This window comes from Staurois parvus, unplaced genomic scaffold (genome assembly GCF_062004578.1).
Source record: "Staurois parvus isolate SC_StPar_1 unplaced genomic scaffold, SC_StPar_1.0 ptg000012l, whole genome shotgun sequence".
In the NCBI taxonomy this organism is placed as follows: domain Eukaryota; kingdom Metazoa; phylum Chordata; class Amphibia; order Anura; family Ranidae; genus Staurois; species Staurois parvus.
In genome coordinates, this window is record NW_028317808.1 from 8,472,477 (window position 1) to 8,486,877 (window position 14,401).

The 14,401-nt window shown below is 42.1% G+C and overlaps 1 protein-coding gene across 1 annotated transcript in view; it reads right to left on the minus strand.

The window, feature by feature from the left end:
- Window positions 1–14,401, minus strand: part of LOC149473684 (prostaglandin reductase 1-like) — a 72,807-nt gene that overhangs the window by 45,536 nt on the left and 12,870 nt on the right. Inside the window, exons 2-3 of the mRNA XM_089674750.1 lie at window positions 12,849–12,964; window positions 5,531–5,576 (exon numbers count right to left, since the gene is read on the minus strand). Of these exons, the coding sequence (XP_089530876.1) occupies window positions 5,531–5,576; window positions 12,849–12,954 (152 nt within the window). The 5' untranslated portion in view covers window positions 12,955–12,964. The remainder of the gene's footprint in view (window positions 1–5,530; window positions 5,577–12,848; window positions 12,965–14,401) is intronic.

Consider the following 14,401-nt stretch of genomic DNA (forward strand, 5'->3'; position numbering starts at 1 on the left):
CAGAATCCTGCCATAGGTAACAGCTTCTTTTTCAAGGATTAGTGCACCTATAATGCAATTATAGCAGCTATGAATACCGCTCTCTGGCATGTATGTAAAGGTTTCTGTACATCTAATTACAGTGCCTTGAAAAAGTATTCATACCCCTTGAAATTTTCCACATTTTGTCATGTTACAACCAAAAACATACAGAAATTTTCCACATTTTGTCATGTTACAACCAAAAACATACATTTATTTTATTGGGATTTTTTGTAATAGACCAACAAAGGCACTTGTATACACAAAGTGGCACATAATTGAGAAGTGGAAGGAAAATAAGTGGTTTTCAAACTTTTTTACAAATAAATATCTGAAAAGTGTGGTGTGCATTTGTATACAGCTCCTGTGAGTCAATACTTTGTAGAACCACCTTTTGATGCAATTAAAGCTGCAAGTTTTTTTGGGGATGTCTCTACCAGCTTTGCACATATAGAGAGTAAAATGTTTGCCCATTCTTCTTTGCAAAATAGCTCAAGCTCTGTCAGATTGGATGGAGAGCATCTGAACAGCAAGTCTTGCCACAGATTCTCAATTGGATTTAGGCTGGACTTTGACTGGGCCATTCTAACACATGAATATGCTTTGATCTAAACCATTCCATTGTAGCTCTTGATATATGTTTATGTTCGTTGTTCTGATGGAAGGAAAACCTCCGCCCCAGTCTCAAGTCTTTTGCAGACTCTCACAGGTTTTCTTCTAAGATTGCCCTGTATTTGGCTCCATCCATCTTCTAATCAACTCTGACCAGCTTCTCTGTCCCTGCTGAAGAAAAGCATCCCCACAACATGATGCTGCCACCACCATGTTTCACGGTAGGGATGGTGTGTTGAGGGTGATGTGCAGTGTTTAGTTTCCCGCCACACATAGCGTTTTGCTTTTAGGCCAAAAAGTCCAATTTTGGTCTCATCTGACCAAAGCAAAGTCCCCCACATGGCTTTTCGCAAACTGCAAATGAGACTTCTTATGGCTTTTTTTCAACAATGGCTTTCTTCTTGCCACTTTTCCATAAAGGCCATATATGTGGAGTTCACAACTAAAGTTGTCCTGTGGACAGATTCTCCCACCTGTAGCTCCTCCGGAGTTACCATGGGCCTCTTGGCTGCTTCTCTGATTAATGTTCTCTTTGCCCGGCCTGTCAGTTTAGGTGGATGGCCATGTCTTGGTAGGTTTGCAGTTGTGCCATGCTCTTTCCATTTTCGGATGATGGATTGAACAGTGCTCCTTGAGATGTTAGAAAGCTTGGGATATTTTTTAAAACCTAACCATGCTTTAAACATCTCCACAATTTTATCCCTGACCTGTCTAGTGTGTTCCTTGGCCTTCACGATGCTGTTTGTTAACCAATGTTCTGTGAAGCCCTCAGAGGTTTTTTACAGAACAGCTGTATTTATACTGAGATTAAATTACACACAGATGGACTATTTACTAATTAGGTGACTTCTGAAGGCAATAGGTTCCACTAGATTTTATTGAATGTTAAAAACCATTTGTCATTTTCCTTCCACTTCACAATTATGTGCCACTTTGTGCTGGTCTATCACATAAAATCCCAATAAAATACATTTACTTTTTGGTTGTAACATTATTAATATTATTATTATTATACAGGATTTATATAGCGCCAACAGTTTGCTCAGCATGACAAAATGTGAAAATTTCAACGGGTATGAATACATTTTTAAGGCACTGTATTTAAAAAAACATTTGGCAATGTATTCATACTTCTATGAAAATAACTGTATCCTGTTGTCCAATGTCAGTTAAAGTGGTTGTAAACCTATAAAATATATTATATAAACAAAGCATATCCCTCAATAGTGTGTACTTGTCGCCAATCCAGAGCATTAAGTGTCATTTCTGTCTGCTGCTTCGTTCCTCTGCTATCAGCATGAGTCACGTCTGACAAGTTTTTCTAACACCAAGAGAAAAATGGTGACAGGGGAGGGACCTCCAGCAGATTGACACCCTCAGCGCTGCTCCTGAGTGCGGTGTATCTCTTTCCTTCAATCAGCTGTCAGAGCTCACCTCACCGAGGTCTGCAATGTGTAGTTTCAGCTCTCCAGCCCCTTTTTTCTCAGGCAAGCTTTAAAAATTCAGCAGCACAGTGGCTAAATGGTTAGCACTTCTGCCTGGCAGTACTAGAGTCGTTGATTCAAATCCCAACCACGGCACCACCTGCCTGGAGTTTGTATGTTCTCCCTGTGCCTGCGTGGGTTTCCTCCCACTCTCCAAAGACATGCTGGTAGGTTTATTGGTTTCTGTCTAAATTGGCCCTAGTATGGATATGTATGAATATGAGTTAGGGACCTTAGATTGTATGCTCCTTGAAGGTTAGGGACTGATGTGAATGTTCAATATAAGTAACTGTAATAATAAATAATAATTCAGCACTTTGAAATGATGTAGAGAAGAGAAGACTGCAGATTGATGAAACAAATACATGAGTTGTACCTGTCTCTGTGCATCACATGAGACCAGTTACTTTACTGGGTATATGTAAGGGTTTACAACCACTTTAAAGCTGCACTGCATCTGAACACTATTTAATTAATTTTTAATATTCAAAAGGGAACTCCCCCATCCATCCATGTCTCCATGCTGTATTTTGTTATTTTGCTGAGAAATTCCTTTGAAAAACACCTCCTGTGTGAGTAACATACAGATATGAGATCCAACTGTCCAGATGTCCGCCTAATGCCAATGGAAAATGAGGGGGGGGGGGGGTAGGGGTTGTATGTATGTAGAGATGAAAAATATTTGAGTTCTGAATGTGGCACCCTCCTTTAGTTAGGTTGTTAGGCTAAATTTAGTTTTTGGCCTCACTGTGAATGCTGGGTGGCAGTCAGCTTCTGGGCCATTGCGAGTAAAGACTTTGCTGGGGACTCTTGGGTGTGCAAGTCCTAAATGCCAGAGGATATTATACAGTCATGGCCGAAATTGTTGGCACCCTTGATATTTCTCCAGGAAATCATGTATTTCTCACGAAACGTATTGCATTAACACATGTTTTGCTATACACATGTTTATTCCCTTTGTGTGTATTGGGACAAAACAAAAAAAGGGAGGAAAGAAAGCAAATTCGACATAATGTCACACAAACCTCCAAAAATGGGCTGGACAAAAGTATTGGCACCCTTTCACAACTGCGGATAAATAAGAATGTTACAAGCATGTGATGCTCCTGTAAACTCACCTGGGGCAAGTAACAGGTGTGGGCAATATAGAAATCACACCTGAAAGCAGATAAAAAGGAGAGACGTTCACTTAACCTTTGCATTGTGTGTCTGTCTGTGCCACACTAAGCATGGACAACAGAAAGAGGAGACGAGAACTGTCTGAGGACCTGAGAACCAAAATTGTGGCAAAATATCAACAATCTCAAGGTTACAAGTCCATCTCCAGAGAACTAGATTTGCCTTTGTCCACAGTGCGCAACATTATCAAGAAGTTTGCAACCCATGGCACTGTAGCTAATCTCCCTGGTCGTGGACGGATGAGGAAAATTGATGAAAGATTGCAACGCAGAATAGTCCGGATGGTGGATAAGCAGCCCCAAACATGTTCCAAAGACATTCAAGCTGTCCTGCAGGCTCAGGGAGCATCAGTGTCAGCGCGAACTATCCGTCGACATTTAAATGAAATGAAACGCTATGGCAGGAGACCCAGGAGGACCCCACTGCTGACACAGAGACATAAAAAAGCAAGACTACAGTTTGCCAAAATGTACTTGAGTAAGCCAAAAGCCTTCTGGGAAAACGTCTTGTGGACAGATGAGACCAAGATAGAGCTTTTCGGTAAAGCACATCATTCTACTGTTTACCGAAAACGGAATGAGGCCTACAAAGAACAAAACACAGTACCTACGGTAAAATATGGTGGAGGTTCAATGATGTTTTGGGGTTGTTTTGCTGCCTCTGGCACTGGGTGCCTTGACTGTGTGCAAGGCATCATGAAATCTGAGGATTACCAAAGGATTTTGGGTCGCACTGTAGGGCCCAGTGTCAGAAAGCTGGGTTTGCGTCCAAGATCCTGGGTCTTCCAGCAGGACAATGACCCCAAACATACGTCAAAAAGCACTCAGAAATGGATGGCAAAGAAGCGCTGGAGAGTTCTGAAGTGGCCAGCAATGAGCCCAGATCTAAATCCCATTGAACACCTGTGGAGAGATCTTAAAATTGCTGTTGGGAAAAGGTGTCCTTCCAATAAGAGAGACCTGGAGCTGTTTGCAAAGGAAGAGTGGTCCAAAATTCCGGGTGAGAGGTGTCAGAAGCTTATTGATGGTTATAGGAAGCGACTGATTTCAGTTATGTTTTCCAAAGGGTGTGCAACCAAATATTAAGTTAAGGGTGCCAATACTTTTGTCCAGCCCATTTTTGGGGTTTTGTGTGACATTATGTCATATTTGCTTTTCTGCCTCTGTTTTATATTTGTTCCAATACATACAAAGGGAATAAACATGTGTATAGCAAAACATGTGTTAATGCAATACCTTTTTTGTGTGAAATACTTGATTTTCAGGAAAAATATCAAGGGTGCCAACAATTTCGGCCATGACTGTATGGACTCCTAGATATACAGTATTGGCCATTCCTTGTTACCTTCAGGAAAGGCTGCTTATGCAGGCCATATATGGGTCGAATTCCAAACACATTTTCTTTAGAAAATTGGAAATTTAATGAGTTTTACAATCCAATGGTGCCCCATTGATTTCAAAATTAGACTAACCAAGCCTTCAATTTCACACATTGCTACAGACAAAAAATTTGTGGACAAGAATGTTCTTTTCTTTCCTGGTCACAGCTCATGATTGTTTCTTTTTTGATTATATGTCTTCTATCCTTGATTAGAAATTTGTTTGTTTTTCAAAAAATTTCCAACATGCCCGATCACTCAAATTCAATGGTCACATGAAAATCGACCATTTCTGTTGCCCACTTATGGTATGAAATTTGAACGAAAAGTCTTAGAAAAGATTTTCTAAAGCAAATTCTTTCAGAATTTAACCCATGTATGCCCGGCTTTAGAGAAAATTAGTGAGAAGTTGTCCTCCTATTGTTCCTACTATAGTTTTGAAGTATCCTGTGACCTAAACCCCTTTCCAGTTCAAGTTCTTCAGCAATAAATAGCACAAAAATTATCCCCTAGACGGAGCCATTGTTGCTGTGTGCGAAACTATGCGTGTGACTAGCAGTCTCTGTACTAGCAGGGGAGACTAGGTTACATTCTCAGAGGCCCCTCCGATGGGGAGCGCTACATTAATAATTGCACATGGCAGTTCTACAACCAATATAAGCTGTTGGCCCAACATTCAGTTGTTCAGAGAAAATTGCACCACCTTCCAGATCTACTGCACAATGGCTACCAAATTATAAAACACCTGACATATCTAGTTAATATAGTAATACTAATAAAAACCTAACCCTATAAGAGGCCCTACTTAGTTCTTATGAATCATAATAATTAATTGAAGCAACTTCCTATGGTTTACCTCATGTACGGGTCCACACTCAAAAACACCGACTGCAACAGAAATTCTAAAATTAAAAAAAAAACAAAACAAAAAAAAACAGAAAGATCATTAATTCTTAATTACAGGTAAACAAAAAAATGTAAATTTTGGTCTGGAACACAGCTTTGTAATTATTGGCTTCAACTGAATCTTAGAATTTGCAAGATGGTCATGCTTACCATATGTGCAGATGGTGCTGCTGCGGATCCACACAAAAATCCACACAGAGGAATGCATTAATTCTAATGGCACACCTCCCGCACTGGAAAACGCAACTGTACTGGGAACCGAGATTCCTGTGTGGGCTGCGTTTTCAGAAGAAGTGCAAGGACTTCTTCCCTGCGTGTCACGGGCACGGGAGTCCATTCAAATGAATGGGCTCTTGTGCCCACACAAAACGCGGCCGGCACGGCCTCATATATGTGAACCAGTGCTAAAGGAAACCATGCATCTCTGGATTTGAATAGTGGTAGCACATAATATAAATCAATCAATATGAATATAAATTTAAAAAAGAGGGAATAGTCTGTTTAGCCATGTTTGCATAACACATTTATTAAAGATAAGCACAGGAGAACCTCCCAAATGCCCAGAATGCCCTGAAAAGTGGTAAATTATTAACTATGTCAGACTGTTTCAGAGAAATACACACAGTAGAAGCAGAGACAGCAGTATGTGTTGAGATAATTAGGTGGGAGTTGCTCATTAACATTTCTTTTGTTTCCAGGTGTGGAAAGGCGTCTGCTAGAGTGAGTCATTAAGGTCACCTGGCAGGGGGTTTACATGATGAATTTGAGGTGTGAATGGTCATTAACATATCTTTTGTTTCCAAGGGTGGGAAAGGTGTCTGCTGGAGTGAGTCATTAAGGTCACCTAGCAGGGGGTCTACATGAGGAATTTGAGGTGTGAATGGTCATTAGCATATCTTTTGTTTCCAAGGGTGGGAAAGGTGTCTGCTGGAGTGAGTCATTAAGGTCACCTGGCAGGGGGTCTACATGAGGAATTTGAGGTGTGAATGGTCATTAACATTTCTTTTGTTTACAAGGGCAGGAAAGGTGTCTGGTGGCTTGAGTCATTAAGGTGACCTGGCAGGGGGTCTACATGAGGAATTTGAGGTGTGAATGGTCATTAACATATCTTTTGTTTCCAAGGGTGGGAGAGGTCTGAGGTGTGAATTGGTCATTACAATGTGTGACAAGCTTGGTAGGAACATCCTCTGTTAAGTGTTTTGTTCATCTGAGCACCTTGAAAACTCTTTTCATGCATTTTTCATGATGAAAAAAGGCTCTGGACAGCATTGTAACTGGAAGAGTTAAAAAAAAAAAGTCAAACGCAAACGCTTATAAACGCGATTTGCCATGTTTAGACTCGTTTACAAGCGTTTTGCGTTTGAAACGCTGATAAAATCGACATCTGAATGCAAGTTTGTTGCGTTCAAAAAAATGACTGTAAGCTCAACTGCCAGTAAATGACTGTAAACGAAGATGTGTACATGGACACATAGGAAAACATTAGAGAGAGTTCAGGGGCTGCTGAAAAAAAAAATGCTGAAAAGCTCCTAAACTTGAGTTTCTCAGCTGCAGTGTACATGAGCCCTTAAAGATTGATACCAGCAGGGGGCCTGTCTGGGAATCTCTCACAACACATAGCCCAGAATGAAGTGTATATAATAGAGTATTGATTAAAATTAAATGACCAAAAAATAACATAAAACCAGCATCGTAAAAAAAAAAATCCAGCCGGACTTACAAAGATGGTGGTCCGGACACGTCTGTGTGACGCCAGCACGTAGGGCCCCTCCCAACGTGGTTCATGCACAAGCATGTCTTCAGGGGATACGTCAGCAGTAGTGTTTGATCAAGCTCTATAAAACCGAGTTTCTTGTCTTCCCCCCAGCCCGGACACCACCCCCCATTGACTTCTCCATCACATCCAACAACGCCACCATCAAACCCGCCCCGCAGGCCAGAGTACTTGGTGTCATTCTGGACTCCAACCTATCCTTCCAGCCCCAAGTCCGATCTTTAACTAACTCATGCAGACTCCACCTCCACAACATCGCCAAAATACGCACGTTCCTAACCCCAGAAACCACTAAACAGCTCATCCACTCCCTCATCATATCACGACTCGACTACTGCAACTCCCTCCTCATTGGCCTGCCTCGCCGCTGGCTATCCCCGCTTCAGTTGGTCCTGAACACGGCTGCCAGACTCATTCACCTTTCCAACCGCTCCATCTCCGCCACCCCCCTCTGCCAATCCCTCCACTGGCTTCCGATTGCTCAACGGATCAAATTCAAAATCCTAACACTGACGTACAAAGCTGTCCACCATACTGCCCCGAACTACATCACTGACCTAATATCCAAGTACCGCCCAGCACGCACACTCCGCTCCTCACAAGACCTCCTTCTCTCTAGTTCCCTGGTCTCCTCCTCCCATGCCCGCCTCCAGGACTTCTCCAGGGTGTCACCCATCCTCTGGAACTCCCTGCCCCAACCCATCAGATTATCACCTACTCTCCTCTCCTTTAGGCGCACCCTGAAAACCCACCTCTTCAGGGAAGCCTACCCCACCCCCTGCTAACTTGCCGACCTCCTCCACTCTTCCTACCACTCCATCCCCCACAGCTTTCTCCTCCTGTACCACTCTCCCCTCCCTCCTAGATTGTAAGCTCGAAAGAGCAGGGCCCTCGATCCCCTCATGTTTTGCATTGTATTGTTATTGTTCTGTCACATGTTCTGTCCCCCTTTGTAATGTACAGCGCTGAGCGAACTATTGGCGCTTTATAAATACTGTATAATAATAATAATAATATGCTGGAAGTTCTGGGTAGTGCATATTGGTGGAGGACTGTGCATGGAAGAGAGAGCACGCTTGATGCACATTATAGTAGAGAATGAGTAGTGGAGACTTTGATTGATTTTGTCTTCTGTTATGGACTTTCATTTTTGCATGGACTCTGTTCACCATAAAGACATATTTATATTTTATGTGGTTGAGACCGCACTCACTAATTATCACTTTTAGCTATTTTGATTGTATGAATTACTATTGTATGAATTTTCACTTCACATTGCTTTGTACACTTTAATTTTAGCATTGCACAATCTTTATTGTATTTCTGCATGATAGAATATGCGCTGGATTTTGGTGCGGTTCATTTAGAATGCCCTAATAATGCACATGAATCTGTCAGAGGTAAAATTGTTCATACTTGACACTCCTTCTCCCATGTGCTTCCTTCCCAGCAACTCCACCGGTCACACTGAAAAGTGCATGGCTGATGAGTTTGGTAGTGCAGTGAGCAGAATCTGATGGGGAACTGAGAGACTAGTTCCCAGGTCCACCTTGCTATTGGTCGACAGCACACATCAGTTGACAGATTCATAGCAACTATTCAGTCTAATAGCAGTTTTCATATTCTCCCACCTGCTGCCATCTGCTGTCAATCAAAAGTAAGATGGAAGACTGAAGACAGCTGAATGGGGTTGGGGATGGAGCCCTGTGTAGGCAGCTGTCACATTCATCTCAGCTTCTCAGCAGACACATGGGGGTTGATTTACTAAACCAAAGAGTGCAAAATCAAGCTCACTTCTGCATAGAAACCAATCAGTTTCCAGGTTTTATTGACAAAACTTAAAGGATAAGTTCACTTTTTTTTTAATTCCAGCTCCCCTATGTACCAATATAGCATTAATGCACTTCTTTTGCAGAACTTCAAAAGCTTTCCATTTATTCTACCTACCTTTATGTCAGTGTCTAGATGGCTGTCTAAAAAGCTTCTCCATTACTTTTGCCTTACTTCGATTATTGCGTGTAGGGCAGCCTATTCACATGGATCAGCTGCCCTATGCGTGACAAGTGAAAATGCTCCAAAACACTCCCAAAAAAATTGCATGCGGGAATGTGAATTCCCACTACGTAGAGATGTGAACGGGGCTTGACAGCTGAGTGTCTCCATCCACTCCCTCCTATGTACTTGCATAAAGATGGCCATACACTGTGCAATCTGATTGTACAATTTTCCATAGCTATGGAATAAGAGGACCCACCTATCTACCCAATCACTCTATCCAATCAGGCAGGCCCTTGCACTACATAGTTGATGGTAGATCTAAAGGAAATTGCACAATCAGATTGTATAGTGTACGTGAACTTTGCAGAACCCAGAACACAATTCTCCTGTTTTCAATACTATAGCTCTATCCACATAGGCTGTTATCTGTTCACTCAGCACACTATGCCAATGGATCAATCTATGCAAGATGAAAGGTAAGGTAGACAAATAAAAATCAGTGTCTGTGTATTCAGTGAGAACAGTGATCACTGATTGATTGCATTTCATTTAATATTTGTGCACCTGGAGGTGGGTGGGAGGTAGAAGGGTAGATGATGCAGGGTGTGTGCTAATGAGGTCAGCTGGTCAACTCCTTCCTGTGTCATGACCTAGAGTTTCTTTAGGAAATAAGGCAGAAGTAATGGAGAAGCTTTTTCGGACAGCCATCTGGACACTAACATAAAGGTGGGGAGGAAAAAAAATGGAATGCTGTTGAATTTCTGCAGAAAAAGTACATTAAAGCTATACTGATACATAGAGGTGCTGGAATTTAGTTAAAAAAAGTGAACTTATCCTTTACCACTTCAAGTCCGGACACTTTCACCCCCTTCTATATAACCTGGTAACATTTGATTATGGCAGCATTCACTCAGAACAATTTTGACACCATTCATACCCCAGAGTGTGAATGGTCCTTAAAAGTATTTTGCCTTCAGATGTCTGCAGGGTATTTTATATACAGCTTCTTAAGCACCCCAGGGGCCCTGAAACCAAAATCTTTCAACTCCCCATTGGTTTGGGAAAATATTGGGCAACCCCAATAGGCAATAGGGAGTTAGAGAAAAATGTGAAAGTTTCACTAGAGCCTCACCATTTTAGAGACTGCATGAAAGAATATCCACTTGAAGACTCGCTAATGCACATATACGTTACAGGTCTCAAGCGATGTATACCAAGATGATGCCTGCGTAGGCATCATCCCGATATTTTCTTTTTTCATCCGGCGGTTGCCTTTTTTTCAAAGCCATCCAAGTGGTTAATTAGCTACTGGATTGCTTTTACAGGAGGCGGAGGCAGGAAGGGTCACCTCCCCCTCCTGCTGGTGCGTCTCTGCACCGGCTTACCACAGAGCCAATGGAGAACTGGAAGGTCTCAGATGAGCTTTATAGTATAGGAAGCCGGAAGTGCTGTGTACTATTGTCACTTCTGGTTTCCCCAGAAGTAAACAGTGCCATTTTTAAATCTTAAAAGTATTTGATTGCACAGATCTTAGTGTGATCACATGCTTTTGGAGCAGAGAGTACCTGTCACTGCCTATTTCTGTCACAAGTGATGTGTATATTCCTTGTGACAGCAATAAAAGTTAGTGTTAGTCTGGCTGAAAAAAGTCAAAAGTCCATCCAGTGCAATAAAAGAAAAAAAAAAAATAAAAAGTTATAATCCTATACCCACAGTTGATCCAGAAGGCAAAAAAGTATTTTGACGTCCTCCCATTCTCACTGCGCATGCGCGGCTCATGGAGCGCGCGCCGCGGCCACAGCGGATCACCGATCACGGAAAGAGCCGAAGATGTTGGCTCGGTCATGTGATCAGCTGTGTCCAATCACAGCTGATCACATGTAAACAGGGAAATGCCGGTTATCGGCATTTCTCTCCTCTCAAGTTGTCACGCTGACAGCTCGAGAGGAGAGGAGAGCCGATAATCGGTTTTCCGCGGAGGGGACATGTACACTGATGATCAGGGCACTGATGATCAGTGTGCCCTGATGATCAGTGTAGCCCCAGCAGTGTCATCTGTCAGTGTCCATCAGTGCCTTGTGTCAGTGCCCATCAGTGCCACATCAATGCCACATATCAGTGCCTACCAGTGCACATCAATGGCACATATCAGTGCCCATCTGAACTGCCTTTCAGTGTCAGCCATCAGTGCCACCTATCAGTGCCGCCTATCAGTGCCGCCTATCAGTGCCAGTGAGTGCTGCCTATCAGTGCCAGTCAGTGTCGCCTATCAGTGCCAGTCAGTGCCGCCTATCAGTGCTGCCTATCAGTGCCATATATCAGTGCTGCCTTTCAGTGCCCATCAGTGATGCCTGTCAATGCCCATCAGTGCCACCTACCAGTGCCTCCTCATAGGTGCCACCTGTCAGTGTCCATCCGTGCAGCCTATCAGTGCCCACCACTGCAGCCTCATTAGCGCATATCAGTGAAGGAGAAAGATCACTTATTTAAAAAATTTTAGAACAAAAACTAAGAAAAAACTTTTTTTTCCAGAATTTTCTGTGGTTTTTGGTTTGTTTAAGAAAAAATAAAAAAAAACAGAGGTGATTAAATACTACCAAAAGAAAGCTCTATCTGTCACAAACAAAATGATAAAAATTTCATATGGGTACAATGTTGTATGACCGCGCAATTGTCATTCAAAGTGCAACAGCGCTGAAAGCTGGAAATTGGCCTGGGCAGGAAGGGGGTATAAGTGCTCTGTAGGCTAGTGGTTAAATACCATTGTTTGGCGCCATTCCACAAGCGTGTGCAGTTTTGAAGCATGGTATTCAGTATCTACAGTACTTACTCGGCATAACATCATATTTATATTTTACAAAAAAAATTGGGTATTAGATTGTGCTTGTGCACATTAAAATTGATGTATTTTTCCCCAAATATATTGAGTTCCAAATAAATGTGCAAATACCGTATACAAATACAATGCGCCAAAAAATTTCAAACTCCACCATTTTATTCTCTAGGGCCTCTGATATATATATATATATATATATATATATATATATATAAATAAAACTGTATATAAAATGTGTGCAGGTTCCAAGTTATTTTCTAGCAAAAAATACTGATTTTAAAATGTAGACAAAAAGTGTCACAAAAGGCTGGGTCATTAAGTGGCTATGCATGTACCTCATGGTAAGCGCATTTCGTTTATGATGACAAAAATGTAACAATGTACTAATCAGGGGCGGGCTGACCATTTGGAAACTCGGGCACTGCCTGAGGGCCCGGGGTCAGCAGGGGGCCCCATGAGATGCCCCTAGTACCTTTTTCATAGGCTTTTTTGAGTTTGGGCAAGGACACAGGGGCCCCCTGATCCTGTATTGCCCGAGGGCCCCATGAGTTGTCAGTCCGCCGCTGGTACTAATGTAACAATTATTTTATGTTGCACAAAGTCACATGCAATGAATGATTAGATAATATTGTAACACTTACGAAGTCAGAAACAACTTACCTCCATCTTTCAGTGCTGGCAGCTCTTTCTCAACCAGCTTAAAATTCTCAGGTTTCGGGGCACCATCAAAATGTTTCACCATTGTCCATGACTTGGATACAACCATGATTACTGACCTGTCATACAAGATAGATTATTGACATACAAATTAGACATGTTGCATAAATTGAGCCATTTATACATTCACCTTAATTGTCAGTGAATATGAAAACAATGGTACGAATGACAACACTGCATTTCTAAGCAGGTGGGGGAGGCAAACAAGGCGTATCTAAAACCAGAAAAATAAATGTTAATGTGTTTCAGCTTACCAGTCTTTTGATGTGGTGGTTGCATTAGATTTCTATTTTCAGGCAAGAGGTGATTGTAGCCGTATTAGTGCATTTGCGACAGGAACAATTGAGTACTGTCCGTGATACTTTTTTTATTTGCACTAACATACAATTTTGAGGACATACTTTCAGGGAATGTCCCCTTCTTCAGGTCTAAGCAGTACATTTTGAGTACTGCTTGGACCTTGAAGAAGGGGACATTGCCCGAAAGCTTGTCCTCAAAATTGTATGTTAGTGCAAATAAAAAAAGTATCACGGACAGTACTCAATTGTTCCTATTTCCAGGTTAAGAACTTTTCAGCAATTACAGAATATATTTGTTAATCTTGCCAGAAATGCAGTGTCCAGTGAATTGACCTTGTCTTTATTGTGTAAACTACAAGTCCCATCAACAACCATGTAAAGCCAAGAACAGAAAAAGACATATTTGATATTCATCCTACAACCTTTAACCTCCATGAAAAGTAAAATGCTCCCATTGCAATGAGGCTGCCATGCCCTGCAAGGGTTAAATGCTCATTTAGGTCTACAGGTCTTAAAAAGTAGTTCTTAACCAATCCACTGTTTCTGCAGGCATCCCTTCTATCCTACAAGACCAGTCCCTGCTGCCTCTTTTCCACTACGCTTCAGCGGTTGGAGGTCCACTGACATCTTCAAGTCCAAAGCACAGCCCCTAGCCCTGCACTGGACATGAGGATACTGCGACACAGTAGTGGAATAGAGGAAAGTGCCAGTGACCAGGAAAGGTTAGGATCAGGTAAGTAAAACTGCTTTTGGTGGCTCCCTAGACCTAAATGAGCATGTATCCCTTGTAGTGGAGGTGGACTTAAGGTAATTCATTAATTGTGGTCTTTATTTTGATATTTAACAATGGATGATACTAAATAACAAAGCAGGGGCGGACTGACCATTTGGAAACTCGGGCACTGCCCGAGGGCCCGGGGTTCATAGGGGGCCCCATGAGATGCCCCTGGTACCTTTTTAATAGGATTTTTTGAGTTTGGGCAAGGACACGGGCCCCATGATCCCCTATTGCCCGGGGGCCCCATGAGCTGTCAGTCCGCCCCTGCAACAAAGTATGCTTGGACTATAAATGATAGTTATGCTTTTTCACAAGAATATTTTTATAGCTTGTAACACATACAGTATGCATCATTGAACAGTGGACTTTGTTCCAAGAAACATGTTGGTTGATGTGATAAAATCAGCCTATACACGATT